General features: G+C 47.6%; 1 protein-coding gene across 3 annotated transcripts in view; it reads left to right on the top strand.

Moving 5' to 3' along the window:
• The first annotated feature begins 2,382 nt into the window (after positions 1 to 2,382).
• The window catches only part of LOC137631194 (charged multivesicular body protein 6-A-like), a 33,167-nt gene continuing 19,609 nt past the window's right edge, over positions 2,383 to 15,940 (top strand). For 2 of the 3 annotated variants that reach the window (XR_011041874.1, XM_068362924.1), the window contains exon 1: positions 2,674 to 2,810. Coding sequence is in view for 2 of the 3 variants with exons in the window: in XM_068362924.1 (XP_068219025.1) it covers positions 2,721 to 2,810 (90 nt within the window). In the remaining variant the exon portion in view is untranslated. Of the gene's footprint in view, positions 2,622 to 2,673; positions 2,811 to 15,940 lie in introns of those variants that run through there. The other variant, XM_068362925.1, reaches the window with a different exon arrangement.

The raw sequence follows: 15,940 nt of genomic DNA, 5'->3' as shown, positions 1-15,940 counted from the left end.
GGAAGATTAATCAGATTGAACAGCATGCCAAGTGTACCCCCAAGCAAGAGAACTCTAATCCAAGACAGTAGAAGAACATGGTTCAGAGGTTATGGCACTACCGAAGACCAGAGAACAATGGTTTAAATTTGGAGCGTCCTTCTCCTAGAAGAGCAGCTTGCCATAGCTAAAGAGTCTCTTCTATCCTTACCAAGAGGAAAGTAGTCACTGAACAATTATATTGCATTAGTCAACCCCTCGGGGGAAGAAGAATTGTTTAGTAATCTCAGTGTTGTCAGGTTTATGAGGACAGAGGAGAATGTGGTAAGTATGGGCCAGACTATTCGGTGTAAGTGTATGCAAAGACTAAACCAGAGAGATGGATCCAATGTAGTACTGTCTGGCCAGTCAAAGAACCCAATAACTCTCTAGCGGTAGTATCTCAACGGGTGGCTGGTGCCCTGTCCAACCAATTACCGTCACGACGGTAAAAATCTGAGACATATTACATACGTCATGTATGCTAGTTCTTCAAACAAAATTCCTTAAGCAAATGTATTTAGAGATAGAATACTTGCACTGGTTTCATCATAAATTAAGTAGTGCCAACTTATTAGCATTTAATTTTCATCTCTCTACTACAACTTAAGTTTTTTAGTCTAGGAAATATATTTTTTGTCCACTGCCCACTGCGTTTGGCTAAAAACCTTCTTAATTGCTTCATTTTTGTATTCCATACACTTGGGATATTCTTATATATAATCCTCTGGAACTGCAAGATTACTTCTTGTATTATAAATAAGAAAGCTGCATAAAACTCACTTTATACAAGCTCATTACGTCTTGTATTGTAAACTCTATATAGCACATCAAGATGCGTCAACTGTGCATGTAGACCTCTTCTGCTATCCGGGTTAGAACTGACAAATTTCCCGGGAAATCTTTCCATTCACCGTACAGTCGTTACGGAGTATACGGGAACATACATTCACCTGTCGCGTCAAAGGCCTCATGGCTCACCCAAAACAGTTTTTCCTTGAACCACTGACCAGAAGAGGACAGAATAGTTCCGGTGTCGTGGGGGAAACCCTAGAAGAGAGGTCATAGAAGTATTCCAGAACCAGTGACCTCGGTCGACCGTAAACAAGGGAATTTACGGGTGCGCCAGAAAGTGTTAACTACATGATACCGCCATTTTTGGGGGCACAGGCTTGCTGAAAATCTAAGTGAGTTTCAGTTTTATGTATGATCCCAATTTCCTCTTATATATACATACATATATATATATATATATATATATATATATATATATATATATATATATAATATATATATATATATATATATATATATATATATATATATATATACATATATGTGTGTATATATATATATATATATATATATATATATATATATATATATATATATATATATATATCGCATTCTGTTCTACATTTTTCGGACTGTGTGCGTGGAATTTAATGTAATTGAATTATGAGTGTTTTCTCGTCTTTATGTATGTTCTTAGAACGGACGGTAAATGTTTCCCCATGAAATGAGACCAAAAATAAGAAAAGGATAATTGTTGGTTGGAGAGCTTTTGGTAAACAATATGAGATTATGAAAATTCAAATACCACTCTCTCTAAAAAGAAAACTATCTAATCAGATGCCCTACCAGTATTAACTTATACATAAGACACTTCGGGCCTTACTAAAGCCTTATAACATAAGTTACTTACAACTCAGAGAGCTATGGAAGGAATAAAGGACGTGGGCAGAACATACAACGAGAATGATAGATAAAAGATGGACAATAAGCATAACAAAATGGGTCCTTAGAGATTGCAAGCGAAGCAGGGAAAGAAAGAGAAGACGGTGGATTGACGAGATAAGAAAATTTACTTGTATAGATTGACATACAAAGAACATAAACAGACAGGAGTGGAAGGATATGTCTAAGGTCTTTTTCCTGCAGCGAGCTAGCAACAGCTTCTGACACACACACAATAGGCCTATATATATATATATATATATATATATATATATATATATATATATATATATATATATATATATATATATATGTGTGTGTATATATACCAACGCGTACGCGTGTGTCCATGCACGAGTAAGTGTGTAGCTTTTAAATAGGAAGGACAACTGTGCAGTTACTTCAGACTACAGGTTTTAGGTTTTGAAATTGGCTAATTGGATATGTATTTTCACCTTTTATATTATGATAGTATGTCTTAAAACTATACTTTAAGAAAATGGACAAGCAATTTGAAATTTAGAGTCACTTTTGTGAGCAGTGACTCAAGTAATACATGAAAACCCCCGTGACTCATCAAAGAGAATTAGTCATGTCACCCATGAGCTTACGTTTTCTATGAAGAGGAGCTTTGTTTACATCTCGTATCAGCTGACTTGAAATCTGCGTCACGTTGGCTGCGAGTATCCAGGAAATAAATATTATATACGAAAGAAACTTGAAATACCATATGTCCTTTGCTGTATAAGTGAGGCTAAGCCAGTTTTTATTACATCGTTGGGAAAATTGTAATTATCTAAATAATGGGACACTTATTTTCGAAGAAGCCAACGAGTAAAGTGACCGAGCAAGATAAGGCTATACTGGTGAGTAACACCTAACGGTTGACTGGAATTGTGTAGTGAATTGACAAGTCTTTTTCTTAAATTGTATATTTTAATTGTACTCTTCTGCAGAGTATATCAATGAGTAGTGTTGATATTGTTATCCTGCTGTTGGCCAGTAGACTGCTGTTCATGATAGTGATTGGATTTAACTTACATTTTTGTGTACTTGTAAGTTACGTTCTGGAAAATATATTAATTGTGTATTTATCCTGGATATCATTCAGTCGTTAATAAATCCTGTAGCCTGTCAAATTTTCTACAAAATATGGTTTGTTAGGATATGGAACCTTATGGGGAGCCTTTGTATATCAGCAGCCAGTTCCTCCCTCTTGCATAGAAAATGGGAATTATCTTCCCATAGTCTTGTCCGTTTTTCTACAAAACCTCTACACAAGAACACCAACTAACCTAAACTTCCCAACCTAACCTTCAAGCAATGTCCTTACCTATTTTGGGGTGTATGTATGATAGCGGCTACCTGTATGTATTATTATGGCTAACTTAGAATATGGCAGTGTAAGAGGTGGTTGCAGGGGGCCGTTAGCCCCCCCCCCCCACCCCGTTAGGTAAGTAGGTAAGGACACGACTTATAGGTTAGGTTAGGGGGGAAAGTTTAGGTTAGTTTGCTGATATACAAAGACTCCCCTATTTCCCTACTTACCAGCCACCCGTTGAGGGTCCTTGGACAGGCCAGACAGTATTACATTGAAATCATCTCTCTGGTTAAGGTTCATTTTCCCTTTGCCTACACACACACACACACCGAATAGTCTGGCCTATTCTTTACATATTCTCCTCTGTCCTCATACACTTGACAACACTTAGATTACTAATCCATTCTTCTTCACCCAAGGGGTTACTGCACTGTAATTGTTCAATGGCCACTTTCCTCTTGGTTAGGGTAGAAGAGACTTTAGCTATAGTAAGCAGCTCTTCTAGGAGAAGGACACTCCAAAATCAAACCATTGTTCTCTTGTCTTGGGTAGGGCCATGGCCTCTGTACCATGATTTTCCACTGTCTTGGGTTAGAGTTCTCGTGCTTGAGGGTACACTCGAGCATACTATTCTATCTTATTTCTCTTCCTCTTATTTTGGAAGATATTATTTTCAATTTTTCAATATTAAACTTACCCGATAATCATGTAGCTGTCAACTCCGTTGCCCGACAGAAATCTAAGGAGGGATACGCCAGCTATCACAATACTAGAAGGGGGTGTACTAACCAGCGCCACCTGTGGCCAGGTACTCAAGTACTTCTTGTTGACACCTCCTCAATTATTCCTCTGTCGTGCCTCCGGCTAGACGTTCTGGGATACGCTTATGGTCTTCGAGTTTATTCTCGCTTATTTGGTGATGTATTCTCTTTGATTTACGGCTGTCGCATTACTAGAAACCTTCTGATATTAGCTAGATAGCTTTTATTTAATTCAGTTTAACGGTTAACGAATTTTTTGCTTGTTTTTTGGATCTCCCTTTGACTTCTCTTGAAAACAAAATGTCTGACATTTCGCAAGCCCCCTCCCATAGACGATGTAGGTCTTGCAATAGACGTATTCCGAAGGTCTCGGTAGATCCTCACACCGCTTGTTCTGACTGTAGGGACAGACCCTGTCAGTTAGAAAATCGATGTGAGGAATGCGCCGGACTTTCGGAATTGGATTTTGTCCGACTTTTAAAGTATTCTTCTAAGTTAGAGAGAATTAGAGCTAGGAGGAGTTCTTCTCACTCTTCTTTATTTTCCTCATCTCATGATCCCCTTCCTGATCCTACCCCTGTAGTGGCTACCCCCGATCCTACTGTGTGCCCTCCGCCTGATATGTCAGTGGTTTTACGCGCTATTCAGGCTTTAGGCGATAAGGTAGAGTCAGTGGTAAGTGACCATAAGTCTCTGATGGCCGAAGTGAAAGAGTTGAAGGCCAAGAGTGCAGTGGGTGAAGTTAGTGCCAGTGCTGTGACGAGTGCTAGTGTCGGTGCAGTGCCTTGTACTAGTGTTAGTGCCAGTGTGGTGCGTGGGGATTTTTCTGTGCGAGCCAGTCGTTCTCCCAGTCCGGGACCTCTTGCAAGCTCCCAAGCCCAGGGGAGAAGCAATGTCGAAGGGCATAAGGGTTCGGCAGGCCTTGTTAGGCGCACAGAATTATCCTCAGTGGTTGCGGGCGTGTCTTCCACAGACCGTCACTCCCACTTGCAGACGATTGAGCCCGTCTTCCGCTCGTCCGCTGATCTTCTCTCGGGGAAGAAACGTTGGTCTCAGGTCTCTAGACCGCTTAAACGCAGAGTCCAGCCCTCGAGTGCTCAGCCAGGTTGCAGTCGTTGGCTCAGCTCTGACTCGCCTCAGTCATCTAGCGACTGTACTCCGCCCAAGAGGAGTAAGGTACAACAGAGCTGCACCGGTGGTGCAACCACTGTTATGGCTTTACCTCAGTCTGCTACTGTCTCTGCTGATCCCAAGTGGTCTATGCTTCAGTCCATGCAAGCTCAGCTTTCGGACCTGATGCGTGAGTGTCGTGCTGAGAGTGTTGCACCTCCTGCACCTGTGGTGCACCAACCTCCTGCACCCGTTCAGCCTGTGCTGCACCCGCCTGCACCGGTGGTGCACCAACCTCCTGCACCCGTTCAGCCTGTGCTGCACCCGCCTGCACCGGTGGTGCACCAACCTCCTGCACCCGTTCAGCCTATGCTGCACCCGCCTGCACCGGTGGTGCACCAACCTCCTGCACCCGTTCAGCCTGTGCTGCACCCGCCTGCACTCGCTGCACCCAGTCGCAGCTCCATCTGCCAGGCGTACGATGTTGAACCACTTTCTGTGTTCACTGTTCCCAGTGTTGTTCAGCATCAGCCTTCTTTAAGGCAACCTTCGGTTTGGGATCAGGAGGATTACTCCACTCTTCCTCCTCCTCCCCTGGCTGCTCCACCGGCGGTGCAACTCTCGGTGGAGGTACAACAACCTCTTCCACCTGTGAGTCAGTCTCCTCAGCTGCTGCACCGAGCTCTACCCGTGCACCCTGATCCTGCTCCTCAGACATCTCTGCTTGCGGGAACTTTACCTTGTTCTGCACAGCCTCGGTCTCTTCACGCTCCACTCATACCACAGGAACAGGAACAGGAACTTGCTGCACCTCCTCCTTCCACCTCTGTTGTTGTTCCTGCTCGTTCTGACTCTGCGGTTCAGCATTCGTATCCGATCCCGTCGCCTCATTCTGGGGTTGAGGTTTCGGATGATGAGGAGGCACACCTTGATCCCTCTTCGGACGTGGACGAATCCAAGCTCTCTCCACAGTCTCTTGATTTTCGCAAGGTCTTGGCTCTTCTCAGGGAGGTTTATCCAGACCATTTTGTCTCAGCTATTCCCCGCTCTCCACCATCTGAGTTTTCGCTGGGAGTGCAACAAGCTCAGTCTTCCTATACCAAGCTTGTCCTAGCTAGATCCTCCAAGAGGGCTTTTAGGATCTTAGGGGAGTGGCTGCAGTCTAAGCAACTTCTTGGCAAGACTTCCTTCATGTTCCCTCCAACGAAGCTCACTTCGAAAGCGAGCGTTTGGTATGCCACAGGGGAAGCACCAGGCTTGGGAGTACCTGCCTCTGCCCAGGCTGACTTCTCAAGTCTGGTAGACTCGCCTCGAAGATCTGCTATGAGACGCTCAAAAGTGTGTTGGACCTTCTCAGACCTGGATCACTTGCTTAAAGGGGTGTTTAGAGCTTTTGAAATGTTTAATTTTCTCGACTGGTGCCTGGGGGCCCTCAGCAAGAAAACCTCTCATACGGACAAAGATTCTGCCATGCTGTTAATGTCCTGTATGGATAAGGCCATCAGAGATGGATCGGGCGAGCTAGCGTCCTTGTTTGTATCAGGGGTGTTGAAGAAAAGAGAACAGCTGTGTTCTTTCCTTTCCGCCAGCATTACCCCTTGCCAACGGTCACAACTTCTGTTTGCTCCTCTTTCGAAGTTTATTTTTCCCGAAGAGCTCATTAAAGATTTGTCTGCTGCCTTGATACAGAAGGACACGCACGATCTTGTAGCTTCTTCGGCTCGTAAGTCTAAGGCTTCCACCTCAGTCCCTAAGACTTACCGCTCCCCAGTGGCTGATACCCCTGCGACTAGATTCATACCGCCCTTTCGTGGTAGAGCCCCCAGCCGAGGAAGCTCCCGTCCAGACTCTTACAGAGGCAAGTCCAGGAAAGGATCCAAGCCATCCAAAGGAAAACACTGACTCTCCGCTTCTCCAGACGACAGTAGGAGCCAGACTCAAGACCTTCTGGCGAGCTTGGGAGATGAGAGGTGCAGACGCACAGTCTGTCAGTTGGCTGAGGTTCGGTTACAGGATTCCATTCTACCTTCAACCACCTCTGACCACTTCGCCCATCAACCTCTCTCCCAACTACAAAGAGGAGGACAAGAGACTAGCTTTGCACCAGGAGGTGTCGCTTCTTGTGCAGAAGAAGGCTGTGGTTATAGTCCGGGACCATCAATCCCCGGGCTTCTACAACCGTCTCTTTCTTGTGGCCAAGAAGACAGGAGGTTGGAGACCTGTGCTGGACGTCAGCGCTCTCAACGAGTATGTCACCAAGCTGACGTTCACGATGGAGACGACCAAGTCGGTCTTAGCAGCGGTCAGACAGGAGGACTGGATGGTCTCATTGGACTTGAAAGATGCTTATTTTCACGTTCCGATTCATCCAGACTCCCAACCTTTCCTAAGATTCGTTTTCGGAAAGGTCGTCTACCAATTCCAAGCCCTGTGTTTTGGCCTAAGCACAGCTCCTATGGTCTTTACCCTTCTGATGAGGAATGTAGCCAAATTCCTTCATTTGTCAAACATCAGAGCCTCCCTCTACCTAGACGACTGGCTGTTGAGAGCCTCCTCGAGTCGTCGTTGTCTGGAGAATCTTCATTGGACTTTAGACCTTATCAGAGACCTGGGTCTATTAGTCAATTTGGAAAAATCTCAACTCATTCCCTCACAATCCATCGTGTATCTGGGAATGGAGATTCAGAGTCAGAGTTTTCGGGCTTTTCCATCGGCCCCCAGGATAAGCCAAGCCCTAGAGTGCATCATGAGCATGCTGAAGAGGAGCAGTTGCTCAGTGAGACAGTGGATGAGTCTCACAGGGACTCTCTCGTCCCTAGCCCTGTTTGTCGAGCTGGGCAGACTCCACCTCCGCCCTCTTCAATTCCACCTAGCAGCTCATTGGGACAAGAGTTCGACTCTAGAAGCAATCTCTATCCCTATCAACCAAGAGATGAAGACCACTCTCCTGTGGTGGAAGCACAACCTCCTTCTCAGAGAGGGTCTATCCTTGGCCATTCAGACCCCCAATCTTCATCTCTTCTCAGATGCATCGGACTCGGGCTGGGGTGCAACCTTGGACGGAAAGGAATGCTCCGGAATGTGGAACGAGGAACAACGATCTCTCCACATCAACTGCAAGGAACTGCTGGCAGTTCATCTAGCCCTGTTGAACTTCAAGTCCCTCCTGCTAGGCAAAGTGGTGGAGGTGAACTCGGACAACACCACAGCCTTGGCTTACATCTGCAAGCAAGGAGGGACCCATTCGAGGAGCCTTTACGAGATCGCAAGGGACCTCCTCATTTGGTCAAGAAGTCTAAACCTCTCTCTAGTCACGAGGTTCATCCAGGGCAATATGAACGTGTCAGCAGATCGTCTGAGCAGAAGGAATCAGGTCATTCCCACGGAATGGACCCTCCACAAGAGTGTGTGCAACAGACTTTGGACCTTGTGGGGTCAACCTACCATAGATCTGTTTGCCACCTCCATGACCAAGAGACTTCCTCTGTTTTGTTCTCCTGTTCCAGACCCTGCAGCAGTTCATGTGGATGCCTTTCTACTGAACTGGTCCCATCTCGACCTGTACGCATTCCCTCCGTTCAAGATAATCAACAAGGTTCTGCAGAAATTCGTCTCGCACGAAGGGACACGGCTGACGCTGGTTGCTCCCCTTTGGCCTGCAAGAGAATGGTTCACAGAGGTACTACAATGGCTAGTAGACTTCCCCAGGACTCTACCTCTAAGAGTGGACCTTCTACGTCAACCTCACGTAGACAGGTTACATCCAAACCTCCACGCTCTTCAACTGACTGCCTTCAGACTGTCGAAAGATTCGCTAGAGCTCGAGGCTTTTCGAAGGAGGCAGCCAGGGCTATTGCCAGAGCAAGAAGGGTTTCCACTCGTAGGGTCTACCAGTCTAAGTGGGAGGTCTTCCGAAGCTGGTGTAGAGCCAATTCGATATCCTCTACCAATACCTCTGTGACCCAAATAGCTGACTTCCTGCTTCATCTTAGGAATGAGAGATCCCTTTCAGCTCCTACGATTAAGGGATATAGGAGTATGTTGGCCTCAGTTCTCCGCCATAGAGGTTTGGACCTGTCTTCCAACAAGGACCTTCAAGACATTCTTAAGTCTTTTGAGACGTCTAAAGATCGTCGTCTTTCCACTCCAGGCTGGAATCTAGACGTAGTCTTAAGGTTCCTTATGACATCTAGGTTCGAACCTCTCCAGTCAGCTTCATTCAAGGACCTTACCCTCAAGACCCTTTTTCTCGTTTGCCTGGCAACAGCTAAGAGAGTCAGTGAGGTTCATGCCTTCAGCAAGAACATTGGTTTCACGACCGAGTCTGCTACATGTTCTTTCCAGCTTGGATTCCTAGCAAAGAACGAACTTCCTTCACGTCCTTGGCCTAGATCGTTCGAGATACCTAGCCTTTCCAACATGGTAGGTAACGAACTTGAGAGAGTTCTTTGCCCTGTCAGAGCTCTCAAATATTATCTCAAGAGGTCTAAACCTCTCCGAGGACAGTCAGAAGCCTTTTGGTGTGCCATCAGGAAACCCTCGAGACCCATGTCCAAGAATGGGCTTTCGTATTATATAAGGCTTCTGATCAGAGAAGCACATTCTCACTTAAAGGAGGAAGACCTTGCATTGCTGAAGGTAAGGACCCACGAAGTAAGAGCCGTAGCTACTTCGATGGCCTTTAATAAAAACCGTTCTCTGCAGAGTGTAATGGATGCAACCTATTGGAGGAGCAAGTCAGTGTTTGCATCATTTTATCTGAAAGATGTCCAGTCTCTTTACGAGAACTGCTACACCCTGGGACCATTCGTAGCAGCGAGTGCAGTAGTAGGTGAGGGCTCAGCCACTACATTCCCTTAATCCCATAACCTTTTTAACTTTTCTCTTGAATTCTTTTATTGTTGTTTTTATGGTTGTTACGGTAGGCTAAGAAGCCTTCCGCATCCTTTTGATTTGGCGGGTGGTCAATTCATTCTTGAGAAGCGCCTAGGTTAAAGGTTGTGTAGAGGTCCTTTAGTAGGGGTTGCAACCCTATATACTTTAGCACCTTGGGTTGATTCAGCCTCCAAGAGGAACGCTGCGCTCAGTAAGGAAGACGAACTTAAAAAAGAGGCAGAGTAACGGTTCAATTCGACTTCCTTACCAGGTACTTATTATTTCATTTGTTATTGGAGATAACTGTTATATGAAATTTGGGGATACTTGGCTATCCTTTAATCTTGTACACTGGTTTTCACCCACCCCCCTGGGTGTGAATCAGCTACATGATTATCGGGTAAGTTTAATATTGAAAAATGTTATTTTCATTAGTAAAATAAATTTTTGAATATACTTACCCGATAATCATGATTTAATTGACCCTCCCTTCCTCCCCATAGAGAACCAGTGGGACCGAGGAATAATTGAGGAGGTGTCAACAAGAAGTACTTGAGTACCTGGCCACAGGTGGCGCTGGTTAGTACACCCCCTTCTAGTATTGTGATAGCTGGCGTATCCCTCCTTAGATTTCTGTCGGGCAACGGAGTTGACAGCTACATGATTATCGGGTAAGTATATTCAAAAATTTATTTTACTAATGAAAATAACATATTAATCTTACCCGATGATCATGTAGCTGTCAACTCCGTTGCCCGACAGAAATCTACGGTCGGGATACGCCAGCGATCGCTATACAGGTGGGGGTGTACTCACCAGCACCATCTGTGGTCAGGTACTCCAGTACTTCTTGTCAACAAGACCTCAATTTTTCCTCTGTTGTGCCACCGGCAAGACCTACATGGATACGCTGTTGATTTTGGAGTCTTTTGTTCACGATTTGGTGAAGTATTTGCTCTGAAATTTAGCCTTCGCTGTACAGGAAGCTTTAGCCTTAGCTTAGCAAGCTTTTGGTATTAATTTGATTCATTGGTTAACGATCTTTGCTTTACTTTGGAATTCCCCCTTTGACTACTTCTAAATTCAAGATGTCTGACCATTCCCAAGTTCCTAAATACAGGCGATGTAGTGTTAGGACTTGTAATAGGCGTCTTCCGAAGGCCTCTGTTGATCCTCACACCGTATGTTCCAATTGTAGGGGAAAATCCTGTCAATTGGAAGATCGATGTGGGGAATGTGCTGGGCTTTCGGAATTCGATTTTAATGAATTCCTCAGATATACTCGTAGGTTAGAGAAGGAGAGAGATAGGAGGAGTTCTTCTCGCTCTTTGGATATTTCCTCTCCCCATGCCCCTCAACCTTTTCCTTCCCCTGTGGTGGTGACCCCCGAACCTGCTACGAGTGCTCAGCCTGATATGTTGCGTGCCATTCAGGCTCTCGGTGATAAGGTGGAGTCGTTGGTTAGTGACCGCAATCAGCTCTTGGCAGATGTCAGAGAGCTGAAAGCGAAGAGTGCAGTGGGAAGTGTTAGTGCTAGTGCTGTGCATAGTGTCAGTGTCAGTGTTGCGCATGAGGATACATCTGTGCGTGCCAGTCGTCCTCCCAGTCCGGGACCTCTTGCAAGCTCCCAAGCCCAGGGGAGAAGCAATGTCGAAGGACCAAAGGGTTCGGCAGGCCTTGATCGGCGCACAGATGTATCCTCAGTGGTTGCGGACGTATCTGCTAAGGATCGTCCCTTCCACTCCCAGACGAATGAGCCCTTACATTCCTCGTCTGTGGAAGAGGTTTCCAGGAGGAAACGGTGGACTAAGGTCTCACGACCGCTCAAACGTAAGGTCCCTTCCGAGCTAGTCCAACGGCCCAGGTGTAGCCACTGGGTCAGTTCGGACTCGCCGCAGTCATCTGATGACTGCACACCGCCTAAGAGAGGTAGAGTGGTCCCTCGACAGGCCTCTGCTCCAACCACAGTAGACCCTAAGTGGTCCATGCTGCAGACTATGCAGTCTCAGCTTGCGGCTTTTATGCAGGAGTATCAGGCAGAGAAGGTTAACACCCCTCCTCCTGTGAGAGCTCCTCCACCGTTGCGCAGTCCTCACTGCCAGACGCATGTTCGTGCTGCACCTTCTGCTTACATGCGTGAGCTGCCGCATCGGGAGTTGCCGGGTTCCAGCACTATGCGGCATTCTCCTCAGCCCATGCAGCATGCTCTGCAGACCTTACAGCATGCTCCGCATACCATGCAGCATGAGCCGCATTCCATGCAGCATGAGCCTCATACCATGCAGCATGAGCCTCATCCCATGCAGCATGAGCCGCATGCCATGCAGCATGAGCCGCATCCCATGCAGCATGAGCCTCATACCATGCAGCATGAGCCTCATCCCATGCAGCATGAGCCGCATGCCATGCAGCATGAGTCGCATGCCTTACAGCATGCTCTTCATACCACACCGCATGCTCCTCAGCCCACCGCAGACCCTCCCTTACGCCGGCCCTCTGCTTTTGTTGTTACCAGCTCACAGTCTGTCCAGCAGAGGCATGATGATGGATCCGCAGGTACGCATGCACCCGTTCTGCAGGATTCAGCCGTTCAGCTTGCTGCTCTGCCTTTGCCTCTTACAACTCAACTGTCGGGTGAGGAGGTTTCTGAGGATGAAGCTGCTCATCTAGATGATCCTCATTCTGATGTTGAAGGACACAAGTCTTCGCCACCCTCCTTAGACTTCCGCAAAGTCCTTGCTTTGTTCAGAGAGTTGTACCCTGAACACTTTGTGTCTGCAACCCCTCGTTCTCCTCCCTCCGAGTTTGCTCTGGGCATGCAGTCGACTGCGCCTGCCTTTACCAAGCTTGTTCTCGCCAGATCATCAAGGAGAGCTTTGAGGGTTATGGGGGATTGGTTGCAGTCCAAGAAGCAACTGGGAAGGACCTCTTTTGTGTTTCCTCCTCCCAAGCTGGCTTCTAAGTCGGGCGTCTGGTATGCCACGGGAGAGGAACCTGGCTTGGGGGTTCCTGCCTCTGCCCAGGCCGACTTCTCAAGTCTGGTTGACTCTCCCCGCAGGTTGGCTATGAGACGTTCGAAGATCTGCTGGTCCTCTTCAGATCTTGATCACTTGTTAAAGGGAGTCTTTCGTGCCTTCGAGATATTCAACTTCCTCGATTGGTGTCTGGGAGCCTTAAGCAGGAAGACTGCCCCTTCTGACAAGGACTCAGCCATGCTGATCATGTCCAGCATGGACAAGGCAATACGAGATGGGTCTGGCGAGCTTGCGGCTTCTTATGTATCAGGGGTCCTCAAGAAAAGAGAACATCTGTGCTCCTTCTTATTTGCTGGTATCACCCCTTGCCAGAGGTCAGAGTTGCTGTTTGCTCCTCTTTCCAAGTGTCTGTTTCCGGAGGAGTTAATTAAGGGGATGGCTGCCTCTCTTCTCCAGAAGGATACGCATGACCTCATGGCTTCTTCTGCACGTAAGGCTAAGACCTTACCTTCCGTGACTAAACCTTACCGCCCCCTAGCAGTTGATACACCTGCTTCCAGGTCCATCCCGCCCTTTCGTGGCAGAACCTCCAGCAGAGGAGGTACCCGTGCAGACAGTCACCGTGGCAAGTCCAAGAAGGGTTCCAAGTCCACAAGAGGCAAGTTTTGACTGCCTTCCTCTCCAGACAGCTGTAGGAGCCAGACTCAAGACCTTCTGGCAAGCTTGGGAGAGCAGAGGTGCAGACGCTCAGTCTGTGAAGTGGCTGAGGGAGGGATACAGAATTCCGTTCTGCCGCAATCCCCCTCTAGCTACATCTCCCATCAACCTCTCTCCCAACTACAAGGAGAAGGACAAGAGGCTAGCGTTGCAACAAGAGGTGTCGCTCTTGCTACACAAGGAGGCAGTGGTCATAGTCCGGGACCATCAATCCCCGGGCTTTTACAACCGTCTCTCCCTGGTAGCCAAGAAGACAGGAGGTTGGAGACCGGTGCTGGACGTCAGTGCGCTCAATGCTTATGTCACCAAGCAGACGTTCACGATGGAGACGACGAAGTCGGTCCTAGCAGCGGTCAGGCAGGAGGACTGGATGGTCTCGTTAGACCTGAAAGACGCATACTTTCACGTCCCCATCCATCCAGACTCCCAACCTTTCCTGAGATTCGTCTATGGAAAGGTTGTGTACCAATTCCAAGCCCTGTGCTTTGGCCTAAGCACGGCACCTCTTGTGTTTACGCGACTGATGAGGAATATTGCGAAATTCCTTCACTTGGCAGACATCAGAGCCTCCCTCTTTTTAGACGACTGGCTTTTAAGAGCTCCCACAAGTCGTCGCTGTCTGGAGAATCTCAGATGGACTATGGATCTGACCAAGGAACTGGGCCTCCTGGTCAATTTAGAGAAGTCCCAGCTCGTCCCATCCCAGACCATTGTTTACCTGGGTATGGAGATTCAGAGTCGAGCTTTTCGGGCTTTTCCGTCGGCCCCAAGGATCAACCAAGCCCTAGAGTGCATCCTGAGCATGCTGAGAAGGAACCGATGCTCAGTAAGGCAGTGGATGAGTCTAACAGGGACACTTTCATCGCTGGCCCTGTTCATCGAGTTAGGGAAACTCCACCTCCGCCCCCTTCAGTATCATCTGGCTGCTCACTGGATCAAGGACATGACGCTAGAGACGGTCTCAATTCCTGTTTCCGAAGAGATGAGGTCTACTCTAACGTGGTGGAAGAACAGCATTCTTCTCAAGGAAGGTCTTTCGTTAGCTGTTCAGACCCCCGACCACCGTCTCTTCTCGGACGCATCAGACTCGGGCTGGGGTGCGACATTGGACGGACAGGAATGCTCGGGAACATGGAATCAGGAGCAAAGGACACTTCACATCAATTGCAAGGAGTTGTTGGCGGTTCATCTGGCCTTAATGAACTTCAAGTCCCTCCAGCTAAACAAGGTGGTGGAGGTGAACTCCGACAACACCACAGCCTTGGCTTACATCTCCAAGCAGGGGGGGACTCATTCGAGGAAGTTGTTCGAGATCGCAAGGGACCTCCTCATTTGGTCAAAAGATCGAAGGCTCACGCTGGTAACGAGGTTCATTCAGGGCGATATGAATGTCATGGCAGATCGCCTCAGCCGGAAGGGTCAGGTCATCCCCACAGAGTGGACCCTTCACAAGGATGTTTGCAGCAGACTTTGGTCCCTGTGGGGTCAGCCAACCATAGATCTGTTCGCTACCTCGATGACCAAGAGGCTCCCATTGTATTGTTCTCCGATTCCAGACCCGGCAGCAGTTCACGTGGATGCCTTTCTGCTGAATTGGTCCCATCTCGACCTGTATGCATTCCCGCCGTTCAAGATTGTCAACAGGGTACTTCAGAAATTCGCCTCTCACAAAGGGACACGGCTGACGTTGGTTGCTCCCCTCTGGCCCGCGAGAGAATGGTTCACAGAGGTACTGCAATGGCTGGTCGACGTTCCCAGGACTCTCCCTCTAAGAGTGGACCTTCTGCGTCAACCTCACGTAAAGAAGGTACACCCAAGCCTCCACGCTCTTCGTCTGACTGCCTTCAGACTATCGAAAGACTCTCAAGAGCTAGAGGCTTTTCGAAGGAGGCAGCCAGAGCGATTGCTAGAGCTAGGAGGACATCCACTCGCAGAGTCTATCAATCTAAATGGGAAGTCTTCCGAAGCTGGTGCAAGGCCAATGCAGTTTCCTCAACCAGTACCACTGTAACCCAGATTGCTGACTTCCTGTTACATCTAAGGAACGTTAGATCCCTATCAGCTCCTACGATCAAGGGTTACAGAAGTATGTTGGCAGCGGTCTTCCGCCACAGAGGCTTGGATCTTTCCTCCAACAAAGATCTGCAGGACATCCTTAGGTCTTTTGAGACCTCTAAGGAACGTCGGTTGTCCACTCCAGGCTGGAACCTAGACGTGGTCCTAAAGTTCCTGATGTCATCTAGATTTGAACCGCTCCAATCAGCCTCTTTCAAGGACCTCACATTAAAAACTCTTTTCCTCGTTTGCCTAGCAACAGCTAAGAGAGTAAGTGAGATCCACGCCTTCAGCAGGAACATAGGTTTCACATCGGAAACGGCTACATGTTCCTTGCAGCTCGGTTTTTTGGCTAAAAACGAGCTTCCTTC

Source organism: Palaemon carinicauda, chromosome 39 (assembly GCF_036898095.1).
Source record: "Palaemon carinicauda isolate YSFRI2023 chromosome 39, ASM3689809v2, whole genome shotgun sequence".
Lineage (NCBI taxonomy): Eukaryota > Metazoa > Arthropoda > Malacostraca > Decapoda > Palaemonidae > Palaemon > Palaemon carinicauda.
Note: the sequence above shows the minus strand (reverse complement) of the source record. Positions and strands in the feature narration are given on the sequence as shown.